The 12,686-nt window shown below is 31.7% G+C and overlaps 1 protein-coding gene and 1 long non-coding RNA gene across 13 annotated transcripts in view; one reads left to right on the top strand and one right to left on the bottom strand.

Annotated features, from left to right (window-relative positions):
• LOC127738901 (nesprin-1-like) overlaps nt 1–12,686 on the bottom strand; it is a 244,990-nt gene that overhangs the window by 184,117 nt on the left and 48,187 nt on the right. For 11 of the 12 annotated variants that reach the window (XM_052250385.1, XM_052250384.1, XM_052250389.1 and 8 more), the window contains 11 exons: nt 10,170–10,304; nt 9,141–9,452; nt 8,131–8,412; nt 7,691–7,781; nt 6,398–6,924; nt 5,000–5,023; nt 3,775–4,098; nt 2,904–3,053; nt 1,934–2,236; nt 702–863; nt 34–254 (listed from right to left, as the gene is read on the bottom strand). In XM_052250385.1, the coding sequence (XP_052106345.1) occupies nt 34–254; nt 702–863; nt 1,934–2,236; nt 2,904–3,053; nt 3,775–4,098; nt 5,000–5,023; nt 6,398–6,924; nt 7,691–7,781; nt 8,131–8,412; nt 9,141–9,452; nt 10,170–10,304 (2,531 nt within the window). The remainder of the gene's footprint in view (nt 1–33; nt 255–701; nt 864–1,933; nt 2,237–2,903; nt 3,054–3,774; nt 4,099–4,999; nt 5,024–6,397; nt 6,925–7,690; nt 7,782–8,130; nt 8,413–9,140; nt 9,453–10,169; nt 10,305–12,686) is intronic. The other variant, XM_052250391.1, reaches the window with a different exon arrangement.
• LOC127738911 (uncharacterized) lies at nt 11,453–12,231 on the top strand. The gene is made up of 2 exons (XR_008000216.1): nt 11,453–11,580; nt 12,107–12,231. It is a non-coding gene; the product is annotated as an uncharacterized LOC127738911 (long non-coding RNA).

Below are 12,686 nucleotides of genomic sequence, written 5' to 3'. Positions count from 1 at the left end.
CCAATTAACAGTACACTAGACAAGCCAACTTACTTTTGATTATATTCCTTCCACCTCTCTGGAAGTTGTTTGAGCTGCAGATGGATATTTTCCATGGCTGCATTAAGTTTCCTCCACCTGTCTATATGGTGGTCATATCTGTCTTGTAAATTGTGATCGTTTCTGTCGAGTTGATGTAAGTTCTTAGTGAAGGACTCCATGTCCTCCAAACATCTGGTACATGTAGGTACAAATGGTCCTTGGGCGAACATTTGCTAAAAAATAAAGCAAAAATAAAAAAATTGTATGCGTAAATGGCCATTTTAAGTCAAATTTTGACATGTGTATGACATCAGTGTAACATCACAAATGATATTTATGCAATATAGCGACCTAACTTTATCATTGAATTAACCTCACCTATCAATAAAATGGACTAATTTTCAAAGAATTGATGAACTTCACAATGGTTCACAATCAAGGGTTAAATATTGATTTTTATTGTGTTGTAATTTTTTGCTATTTTCCTGGTAAGATTTAAAACGCCAAGAGGAAACTTGCTTCATAGAACAAAGATCTTACAAGTATAAATACAAACCTGAAATCACCAATTAAAAGCTGTATAAATTCAAATTCTGTATGCAAATCATGAATAAATATCTAGAATTAAATTTGACACAAATATTTCTTAGTTCACAGAGTTTTGATAACAGTTAACTTACTCTGTGTTTCTGTAATGTCTGTTTAACATTTTCATTTCTCTGTAATTGTTTTTGTTCCTGTTGAAGTGTTTTCTCAGCATCGTCAACTTGTTCTACAAAAATCTCCTCTGGAAGACGGAATTCTAGTTTCACCAATTTGATTGGCGCGGATGCCTGTACGTTCTGCAAGGAAATACAAACCACATAAATGAGCATCAATACATACACAGTTTTAGTAAATATTAATTCGAACTACTGGAGCTGTGGATTTATTGTTTTAGTAGGTTACAAATTTTCATGGATTTCTTTGGTATAGGCGAACCACAATTTCAATGTTCGATGAAATAATAATTTGCTATAGGATTGTATGCAAAATTTACCAAAACCTGAAAATCCAATATCTACATGTATGAAAATACAATATACCTTCAATCCACGAATATTGGTATCCATGAAATTAAATGAATCCACTGTAATGGAAACTTTGAAGAATTTGTTTAATTTTTACTTGTCCAAGTTTTTGGCTTTAAAAATAAATTTGACAAAGTCAAACAATTTATCATTTTTTTCCCGCCAAAATATGACTAACTGCTGCTAGAACTACACAGAAACAAAACCAAACAGCACATGTACTTACAGTTGTTCACTGAATTCCCCCTAAACTGTCTTACTTTATTCCAGGGTTGAGTAAATTCCAAAAAAATATACCACAATTCTGAATTCTATCAAGATTGATTCCAGCAACATCTCACATCACAGTTTTTTTAAATGTATATGGGTTTCTTTCAATATTGATTAAACAGAACTGGTATATTCCATTTTCATCATTCTATTGGCAGAGTATTCCCTGCAACTTGTGATTCAACTTTGGTTCAGTGCATCAAAGACTGGATATATTCCTGACACCATAAAAACATGCAAACTTCATGCAGAAGAGTCAAGAGTAGTGCTTTTGGTTACATGAAGTGCGAGTATACTCAAACTTGTGCAATAAGATTAACATCCAGTTGTGAAATACTAAGAGCTGCATCATACACAGAAAAAATCCGAAGGTTGTTTCGAACAAGATAAAGACACGAAAGAATAATTACGCAATTATACATTGAAAAAGCTGAAACAAAATTTAGAATTTATGGAGAAAAAAAAAAACAAAAAAAACAATACAGAAAAGCATGAAGACAGGAAATATAAAGAATATAACAGTTATTTAGGAAGTGCAAAACCTCAAACAAAATAAGGACTATAAAACCTACCTTCCACGTTTCTTGCATGGAAGCCATGTCTTGCTGTAGTTCTGATTTATCCCTATCATCTAGCACCATTAAAATATCTTGACCGGCTCTCAAATAGTCATCTATTAATCGTTTGTCAATTTTATTAAAGAAGCCTTTGTGTTTTCTGATTAAGCTATCAGAGTCATCTTCGTTGTCGTTGAGTACAGTCTGAGCTTGCTGAAGCCAACTGGCAAGTGCTTGTTCTTTCTGTGAGTAGACACGCCAAAGACGAGACAGATTATCCAATTTTTTCTCCCAGTCTTTAGCTCCCGAAATGCAACTCTAGAAAAAAAGAAAATTGACTTTGTATTACTTATTAAGATTAAAAGCTGTTTTTTGTTTGGGCTTCATTTTCACTCTTCTTTTTTATTAGTGCCACAAATTTATCTCAGGAAACTTAACAAAATCAAATTGAAGTTATATGTAAAGGTCAAATCTGTATTAAGCAGTCACTCTTGGGAAGTATCAAAAGTGACCGCTCAAGAGAGGTGACCTGTAAAACGAGGTTTCAAAAAAAGTCTAATTCCGACATCACCCGTGACCGGGATCGGGGCAAATTGTTTTAGTATTTCCAATCATCAGAGTTATCATCCTTGCGAGCAGTCAAATAAAATATGGTGAATTCTGGTGCTGTAAATGTTAATATTTGTATAACTCTGGGGTAAGCCATATATATCTATTAGTATACCTAAGGCACCACATTACAGATAAAACAATGACTATACAATTATTTTCTCAATCTATTTATAGTGAGCCTATATATACTATCTATATTTTTTCCCTTTCTCACATTCAATCATTCCACTGGTTTCAAGCACCCAGGTTACAACACAAAAATAGTGATGCATTGAAATTACTGTACCTGCCAATGTCCAAATTCTTCAGAACAATGACAAATAGAACTAGTCTTACACATTTTTTGTCTATATTATATAATCTAAATACATACCTGGAAGCGTGCAGTTGTTTCCTCCATTGGAATATCAACATCATCAAAATTGACATTCTTTAACTTGGGTTTGGTAGATGTGACTTTCTGATGAACTTTGTTTTTACTTTCAACAATGGATTTTTGGTATGTTGTTTCAGAGAAGAATTGCTGCAATAGGATAATATGATTAATTTAGCAATATAACATGTAATGCTGTACAATAAAAGAGACTGATAATTAAAAATACTTTTTGTATGAAGCGCCTATTGCTGTTTCTTTACAGAAAAATTATCATGTGTTTAATTACAACATTAATAGGTATCCCTCACAATTTTGCATTAAATCTCATATGGTGTCTCAATGCTGATTTAACAAGAGATTTCAGGACTGTGCTAAGTTATTGAAATTTACATGAAATCATTCTGTAACTATACTGATTAATTTTGTGAAAACTAACTGCATATTCTAAGCCTTCATGATATTGACATTCAAAAAAATGATTGATATTGAAATTTTGCACTGATGAATGAAAGGCTTATTTCTCAAATTTACATTTATAATTAACCCGAATAATTCAGTCGTTATATTCCACTGCTCTACGATGGCTACATTAACGCCTGAAGGCCTTGTCAATAAAAAATCGTCAAATAATCATTCAGAATTAGCTTGTGATTTACCTATCTCGATAACATTGAGCTATTAGCTGATTGGCTCTCTCTCACAGAGAGCACCAATCAAAATCCTGGATTCGTGACACGTTTTTATTGTATAAAGAATTCAGGCCCTTGAGAGTGGGAGAGTCGATCACGGGGAGGGACTGAATTATTCAGGTTAATTTATAATCAGAATAAAAAAAAAATATCTAACAAGTCATCAATTAGATACATACCTTGTGTTTCTCAAGGCGTTCTTCAACAGCTCTTTGGTCACCGTCTAGTTTGTGTGTAGCTAACAATGCCTCGCCTTTAACCAGCCAGGCATTCAAATCTAATATTCCAGTTTCTAAAGATTCTACATTAGGAAGCACAGCTTTGAGGTATTTAATTCTTTCTGGGATTTCTTTACGAAGTCGAACAATGACTTCTTTTTGTACATTTAGAGTTTGTAACATTTCGTTGACCATTGTCTGTTCTGTATCCTTGACTAGTGACTGCGCTGTTTTTGTGGTCACTTTAAAATCATTTTCCATTTCTGCTACTTGAGTTCCACAAAGCTGAAATTCAGAGCAAAACAATAACTTTACTATTAGCCTGTTTATAAGTCAGCAGATGTATTCAAAATTCAAAATGTAACTAAAATAGCTAAATGTTATATTAATATCTAAAACATGTTAAATAACTCTGAAAAAACATCATTAATATTCGTTGTCAAATTCAGAGCATAAAAATGAAACTTAATGATCTATTTTAATGTTTAATAACTGATTGGGAAAATAAAAGCTGCTTTTTGTATAAATTTTATATTGAAGGAAAAGAGCAAACATTTATCCATGCTAGTCTGCACACTTCAGGTCATGCTGTCAAACAGGCTCAGAGAATATAACATGTCTGAATTTTGCACAAGAAATAAAGAAAAACAGTGAAATATTCTGGCCCATTTCATTTTCACTTGTATTATTAAATCTAGTTGGACAATTTGTTTGAAAATGAGGAGGTTTTCAACTTGGAGACAATTCAAATTTAAAATTGCTTGGATACATGAGAGAAGAAGTAGAACAAATGCAGTTTCTTATCAGACAGGAGACAATTACAGAAATAAATGCTTTGTCACAAGTCTTTCAAGTTGCATAATACAAGATTTATCTAATGTAAATGTTCACACATTACATAATTTTGCTAATGAATAAATATATATTTATATGGTTTTTCATTTCCAGTGAAACCCCATGCAAAGTGTCAACTGTCTTCGATAATTAATCATGCATGTACATTCCTTAAAATCCTCAATGTTTTCCCTCCAAAAGGAGACAGTTTTGAATAATGCAAGATTTCATGCTCAAATGTCTATACTTCACAAAGAATAATTGGTTTTCAGATTAATAAATCAATCCTTTGGATATAGAATTTTTTTGTTAGATATATATGTATCAAGGACCACTTGATTTATGAACTTACATCGGAGTTATCCTGTTCAAATGTCTGGATACACAAATACAAAGTTATTCAACAAATGTATAGCAATTTGATAATAAACAGCTGCACCATGAGCGCATGATACGCCCGTCACATTTTCAAAGAATAAAGTTCAATTACTTCTCAATGTCATATTAGAAATTTATGAAAATCATAAGGGAGCTTACATCAATAGATATAAACAATTCACTTCATGAGAATTGCTGAAAGCATTTTTGAGTTAATGTCTGAAAACTGGAAAATCCCCCTTTTTTAATGAATAAAACCCCATAACTCAAAAATGTAAAATGTAAAATTTATAATATTCTAAAGGGAGCTTACATCAATAGATATATACAATTCACCAAAGTTTCATGAGAACTGCTGAAAACATTTTTGAGTTATTGTCAGAAAACTGGAAAATCCCCCTTTTTTTATGAATAAAACCCTGTAACTCGGAAACGTATAATCTAAAATTTATAAAAATAAAAAGGGAGCTCATGTCAATAGATATAAACAATTCACCAAAAGTTCTTGCAAGTTGGTGAAAGCTTTCTTGAGTTATTGTCTGAAAACTGGAAAATCCCCCTTTTTTAATGAAGAAAACCCCATAACTCGGAAACGTAAAATCTAAATTTATAAAAAACAAAAGGGAGCTCACGTCAATAGATATAAACAATTCACCAAAGTTTGATGCAAATTGGTTAAAGCGTTTTTGAGTTAATGTCCGACATGTTGACGACGGACAGACGAACGGACTGACAGACGGACAACGGAAACCATAATACGTCCCTTAAGCGGGCGTATAAAAACAAGCACTTTTTTTTTTAATTTAAACAATCAAGTACACTTTTTCTCCCCCTTTTTTTAAGACCTTTTTCATAATTATCTAAAGCTTGCCAAAAAACACTCTGATTCTAATAACAAAACACATTTCTTAAATTTTCACAAACTTGCTCTGGTATGTTCTTATGGTCTTATAAGCATGTTCCCAAGGTCTTTTGTCTATACTCTCTGGCATCTTAAGCTATATCTAAGATGTAAGATAAATCTCACGCCTTACGACCCTTCATTGACCTTGATGTGTACATCATATAAGTGGGTTACTTCCTAAAAACCAAATTCCACAGTTTCGAGAGTAACTTGGACACATAAAAGCTCAACTCTGAATACACTTATCTACAAAAAGGCTAAAATTTGACATTCATGAAAAGAGAGATATACCATGTTACTCAAACCCCTTTCCCCCACCCCTTTTCCAAATTACAACAACATACATATTTTTCTGTCTTAAAATCACTTTATTTGCAAATCCCTTTCAGTTTTTACAGCTTTTTTTTAACCTTGGTAATTTTCAAACCCACCAGCGAACTTTCTTATCATGCAACTCTTTCTACTTACATCTACATCCTGTAAATGGTCCTTCAATGCAGCATGTTTACATGGAACTTCAGTTGCCAATAATTCCTCAGCGTTTTGTAACCACTGTGATATTCTATCCACTCCTAGCTGATATTCTTGTCTCCCCTTTCCTATAACTTCTACTTTCTTATAGTGTTGATATCCTTCCACTAATTCACTAAATCTACCGTTAATCATATCAAGGTTTTGTTTAATTTCTTCAGCAATAGGTTCTTGACAATTTTCTATCAAAAAGTTTGCAGATTTGTTTAAAATTTGAAGTCTTTCTTCATACTGTGGAATTTCGGTAAAATACTCCTCAATTTGTTCTTTTGTTCCACCATGCATGACTTGTTCACCTTCTGTGATCCATGCAATTAACATATCGTAACATCCGTTATATCGTTTCCACTGCTCTAATCCCTCGTCAAACATAGATTGTAAAGATTTAATATCTGCAGACATTGTTTTCCATTTTTGTGTTTCTTCATCAGCAAATTGTGTAATCTGTGCAGCTTCTTCCTTTGCTGTAAACAAAAAATAATCAATTAAACTTTTGAATTCTAAACAAAAATATGTGATTATAGCTCATTAGTTCAAAGATGGTCACCACACCTGACAGTCTCTATAATGCTGTTGGTCTTTATCATATATACAGAAATAATTTCATTGTCAGTCACATATTTGATACATCAATTCAATTCTTTATTACTTTGAACAATACAGTTCATCAGTATAGTATGCGTACATATACAATTTACAAGTTGTATAGAGTCAACAAAAACAGAAATAATAAACGTCAGAAATATCAGTCACATGTTAAACAGTTTGTGAGTTTCAAAAACATACAATATAAATATGACATACATATATATATATTTGCTATTCACGGTTGGTATTAGTTTTATGTATAGTCAGAGTACATAAATGATTTATTTTTCGGTTGAACAGAGTAAATTAAGAAAATAACTACAAATACTTGAATGTGATTGGTCTACTCAAATTATTTTCCTTGGTTTACTCTTCAATATCTCATATTGCCGAAACGATTTTCGTAAACTATGTATACACTTTGTTGATTTTCCTGTGATATATATACATTTGGGATACACATAAAAAGAATCCTGCGGATCCAAGAAAGTTCAAATCGAAACTGATGTTTAGATTGAGAATTCATGTATAAGGATTAAACACATTTTTTTTCTAGAGGCCATTTAGAAGAAATGTTAGAATTCTCAAAGTTGACCTTAAATAACTATTCAACAGTTTTCTGTTTGCTGTTAAAATACTTACAGACATGTCTTCTGAAAGAATCACCTCTCTTTTTTGTCTCACTGAGCATCTTGTCATAGTTTGCAAATAAATTATTGGTCTGTACAAAGCCCTGCAAAAATCAAATATACAATATATTATATAAGCCTTTTAAATTTAAACCTCAAAATTTTTGATAAATCATTCGAGATAAGGCTAACAGGGAAGGGGTTACATTTACTCAAAAGAGGTCATCTGGTGATAACAAATATACATTTTTTTATTTTTTTTTTCTAATTTTTTTCTTTTTTCCAAATTTTAAATTTTGGAACTACTATTCGAACAAAATAACTTAAAAAAATGTTTTAACATTTTAACTGCTACTATTCAGCAAAATTTGAAACTATAAGTTAAACATATCCATTTTGTATTTCTTTATTCAGGTCAGAGGTTATATGATCAATGATCATGATGACATTTACCTTGTAATCCATTGCCATCTCCTCTACGTCCTCCTGTGTGCCTAACTTTGACAACCATATCTTCAGTTTTCCTTCTGTAGCTGTACTGAGTGCAGCAAGTCTGTATCTGAACTCATCATACTGTAGTACATTCTCTCGTTTTGGTGCCTCTTTACACACAACTTGTAATCTACTGTGTAAATTGTCCATTTGTGGCGGTGGGATGAATTCTCCTTCATATTTTCCTGCACGTTTTACTTGTAAGAAAAACTCTTTGTTTTGGTCCAGCTCTTTGAAAAAGTCCTAAAATTGGCAAAAGAACATGTTCATCAGAAAATTCTACAGCAGTGTCCAGAATAAAAAATCTAAAATTTGTCTCCCCTGATCTTTGTTTTAGGACATTTGTCAACACCATATTGTGATGTAGATAAATTTTAAATGTCTAATTTCACACAAAAAACAAACCAAAACTTTTCATCAAAATGAACCACATGAATTTTCACATGCAGTTATACCATTTCCCCCTATAAACTATTAACAAAATAAACAAAAGTCTTAAAAATACAATATTTAGTAAATGAACAAGACGCTTTGTTCCATTATGGAAGCTATCTATAGTGAAAACTGTTTGGCCCAAAAACAGCAAGAGCTGACATTAGTTCAGATGTACATTGGCTGTTTCGTGGATCCCACATCCCTTTTGGATCATCCTACTATCACAACTTGCCATTTCTGTGCATGTATAACAATTATGACAATAAACTACATTACATGTATTTGGTCATATTGCTACCAAGCAACTAAGAAAATGAATTATCAAATACTGGTACAGTGACTTATCCAAAAGTCAGCTTATGGAAAGCGACAGTTCTCAATAAAAATAATGTATTTTTAATATTTATTTACCGGTATTAATGTGAAGTCAATGACAAATATTAATGACCACTTAGCAAGTATGTCACAACAGTAATTCTATTATAGACAGCTGTATAGCAAGAACCTGTCTTCTTTAAGGTAAACAGTAAACATACCTTGTGTTCATTCAACAGTTTAAGAATTTGATCCGCCATTTCTATATAGTCTTCTCGTTGTTCAGGTTCAATCTCTAACATTTCCTCAGCTTGATTTAACCAATCACCAAACTTGCCAAGACGACCTGGTAGACTAGCATCAAGTTTCCATAACCACATACGAGTACGTCTAGCAATGTCTCGCCATTTGGGTTCCAATTCCTGCCACATTTTGGGAGTAATTTTTACGGCTTTTTTGTTCACTACTTTCTCCTCTAACCTCTGGTATATTTTCTGTCGTCTGTCAAATTCTGTTTTAAATGCTAAGTAGTCCTGAAATAAAAGAATTTACTAGGTAAACAACCCTGGATTGAACTTTCCATCTAATACTGTAAACCAACTAATTTTCGCAACTTTTGGGTGTATATAAAATAACGTGATATGAATATAAAATGTCGCAAAAATTACAAAAGAGCATCTTCTTTTATAAGAATACATCATGAAAATTAGGAAATCATGAAAATAAATTGTCTCGAAGTTGGTAAGAAATAAAAGTATCCCCAAAAATTAGTTAACTTTCAGTAAACCAAAAGGAATCACTTATCATCAGAGAAAATAAATTTGAACAGGGGACTTTCTTCTAGAATAATCCTGGTATCTTGTTGAAAAATACATATCTAAAGACCACATCAACTTCACATTATACTAAGGTATGAATTTCAGCCTTCACTCTGCATGATTACAAATATTTATTCAATGCACTTGGCATTAGTGGCTAGTTTGCCAATCGCTTATTGATCATTGGTTTGTCTCCCTTTACCTTTACTTCATGAAGTCATTATATTCCTCAACATAAAAAAAAAAATCAAATCCAAAATATGTAGAATGTCTCACAAAATTACTACCATAAACAACAGACCAAATCAAAATCTTCATACATTTTCCAAACAAATTTGTTATTCATGCTTTGATTAGTTTTAATAGGTAATATTTGCACAGATGACTATGTCGCCACTTTCAAGTAGATGTTCAATTTCTGGAAGAACTTACCATATATTCTGCCTGTCTGTCTGTAACTGGTTGGTCTACGATCTGTAGAAGCTCATCAGCTTCCTCCTTAATCCATGTCATTAGATCATTGTAATCGGATATTTCTTGTTCTGCTGGGTTTTTCCTTTTGGATAGCTAGAAAAAATATGCATTTTAATTAATTTGAGAAAAAAGTTTAAAACAGCTTTAAAATAAATTTACTGTTAAAACTCCCTAAAAAATAAACTGTTTAAGCTACTGTATTTCTATAAAAAGGAATTTAAGAGACGGAAGTTGCAATGTATTTAATATAAAAAAAATTCTATTAAAAAAACTTATCTTTGTAAAAATTTAATAAAATGCTTCGCTGGGGCGCAGCTTGATACGACCGCAGAGGTCGAACCCTGAACAGTTGGGGCAAGTATGGACACAACATTCAAGCTTGATACAGCTCTGAATTTGGATTGTTATTAAATATTTGACACAGCATAGGTTTCTGACACAGAAAGAATTTTGTCTAAGAACTTGAATTTTTTTAATTTACCTATTATGGTACAATGTCCAAAATCAAAATACATGGTTAGATTCAGCATATCAAAGAACCCCATATATTCAATTTTTGTTAAAATCAAACAAAGTTTAATTTTGGACCCCAACTTGGACAAACTTGAAAACTGGGCCCATAATCAAAAATCTAAACACATGTTTAGATTCAGCATATCAAAGAACCCCAATAATTCAATTTTTGCTAAAATCAAACTAAGTTTAATTTTGGACCCTTTGGACCTTAATGTAGACCAATTTAAAAAACGGGACTTAAAATTAAAAATCTAAATACACGGTTAGATTTGGAATATCAAAGAACCCCAATAATTCAATTTTTGATGAAATCAAACAAAGTTTAATTTTGGACCCTTTTGACCTCAATATGAACCAATTTGATAGCGGGGCCCACAAATAAAAATTCTAAATTCATGGTTAGATTCAGCATATCAAAGAACCCCATATATTCAATTTTTGTTGAAATCAAAAAAAGTTTAATTTTGGACCCCAACTTGGACCAACTTGAAAACTGGGCCCATAATCAAAAATCTAAATACATGTTTAGATTCAGCATATCAAAGAACCCCAAGAATTCAATTTTTGTTAAAATCAAACTAAGTTTAATTTTAAACCCTTTGGACCTCAATGAAGACCAATTTAAAAAACGGGACCCAAATTAAAAATCTAAAAACACGGTTAGATTTGGCATATCAAAGAACCCCAATAATTCAATTTTCGATGAAATCAAACAAAGTTTAATTTTGGACCCTTTTGACCTCAATATGAACCAATTTGATAGCGGGGCCTACAAATAAAAAATCTAAATACATGGTTAGATTCAGCATATCAAAGAACCTCATATATTCAATTTTTGTTGAAATCAAACAAAGTTAAATTTTGGACCCCAATTTGGACCAACTTGAAAACTGGGCCCTATATCAAAAATCTAAATACATGTTCAGATTCAGCATATCAAAGAACCCCATATATTCAATTTTTGTTGAAATCAAACAAAGTTTAAATACTGGACCCTATCTTGGACCAACTTGAAAACTGGGCCCATAATCAAAAATCTAAACACATGTTTAGATTCAGCAAATCAAAGAACCCCAAGAATTCAATTTTTGTTAAAATCAAACTAAGTTTAATTTTGGACCCTTTGGACCTCAATGTAGACCAATTTAAAAAACAGGACCCAAAATTAAAAACCTAAATACACGGTTAGATTTGGAATATCAAAGAACCCCAATAATTCAATTTTAGATGAAATCAAACAAAGTTTAATTTTGGACCCTTTTGACCTCAATATGAACCAATTAGATAACGGGGTCCACAAATAAAAAATCTAAATACATGGTTAGATTCAGCATATCAAAGAACCCCATATATTCAATTTTTGTTGAAATCAAACAAAGTTTAATTTTGGACCCCAATTTGGACCAACTTGAAAACTGGGCCAAAAATCAAAAATCTAAATACATGTTAAGATTCAGCATATCAAAGAACCTCATATATTCAATTTTTGCTAAAATCAAACAAAGTTTAATTTTGGACCCTTTGGACATTAATGTAGACCAATTTGAAAACTGGACCCAAAATTAAAAATCTAAATACACTGTTAGATTCGGCATAACAAATAAATAAATGTGATCAAAGATTTTACAAATCTAATGCGCCATACTGTGCAATTAAAGATTACTTCTTCAAATTTTTCAATATTTGAAATTTGAAAAAAAAATAATATTTGAAGAATAATTCTTTTTAATTTCTGAAATCTGAAATTAGAAAAAATTGGCCCCCCACAATTTCTTTTTATCCCCCCCCCCCTTTTTTCCCAAAAAAATTCTTTCCCTCAAGATATGGTCATAATCTCAATTCAAATTTCCAATGGAGTTGGCAACCATAATTACCCATTTAAATTTACCATAGTGCTAACTTAATCTATTTTATAATAGAATTAATAAAAATATAGTGTCAAATCTTTCATATGGATTT

This window comes from Mytilus californianus, unplaced genomic scaffold (assembly GCF_021869535.1).
Source record: "Mytilus californianus isolate M0D057914Y unplaced genomic scaffold, xbMytCali1.0.p SCAF_4, whole genome shotgun sequence".
NCBI lineage: Eukaryota > Metazoa > Mollusca > Bivalvia > Mytilida > Mytilidae > Mytilus > Mytilus californianus.
Note: the sequence above shows the minus strand (reverse complement) of the source record. Positions and strands in the feature narration are given on the sequence as shown.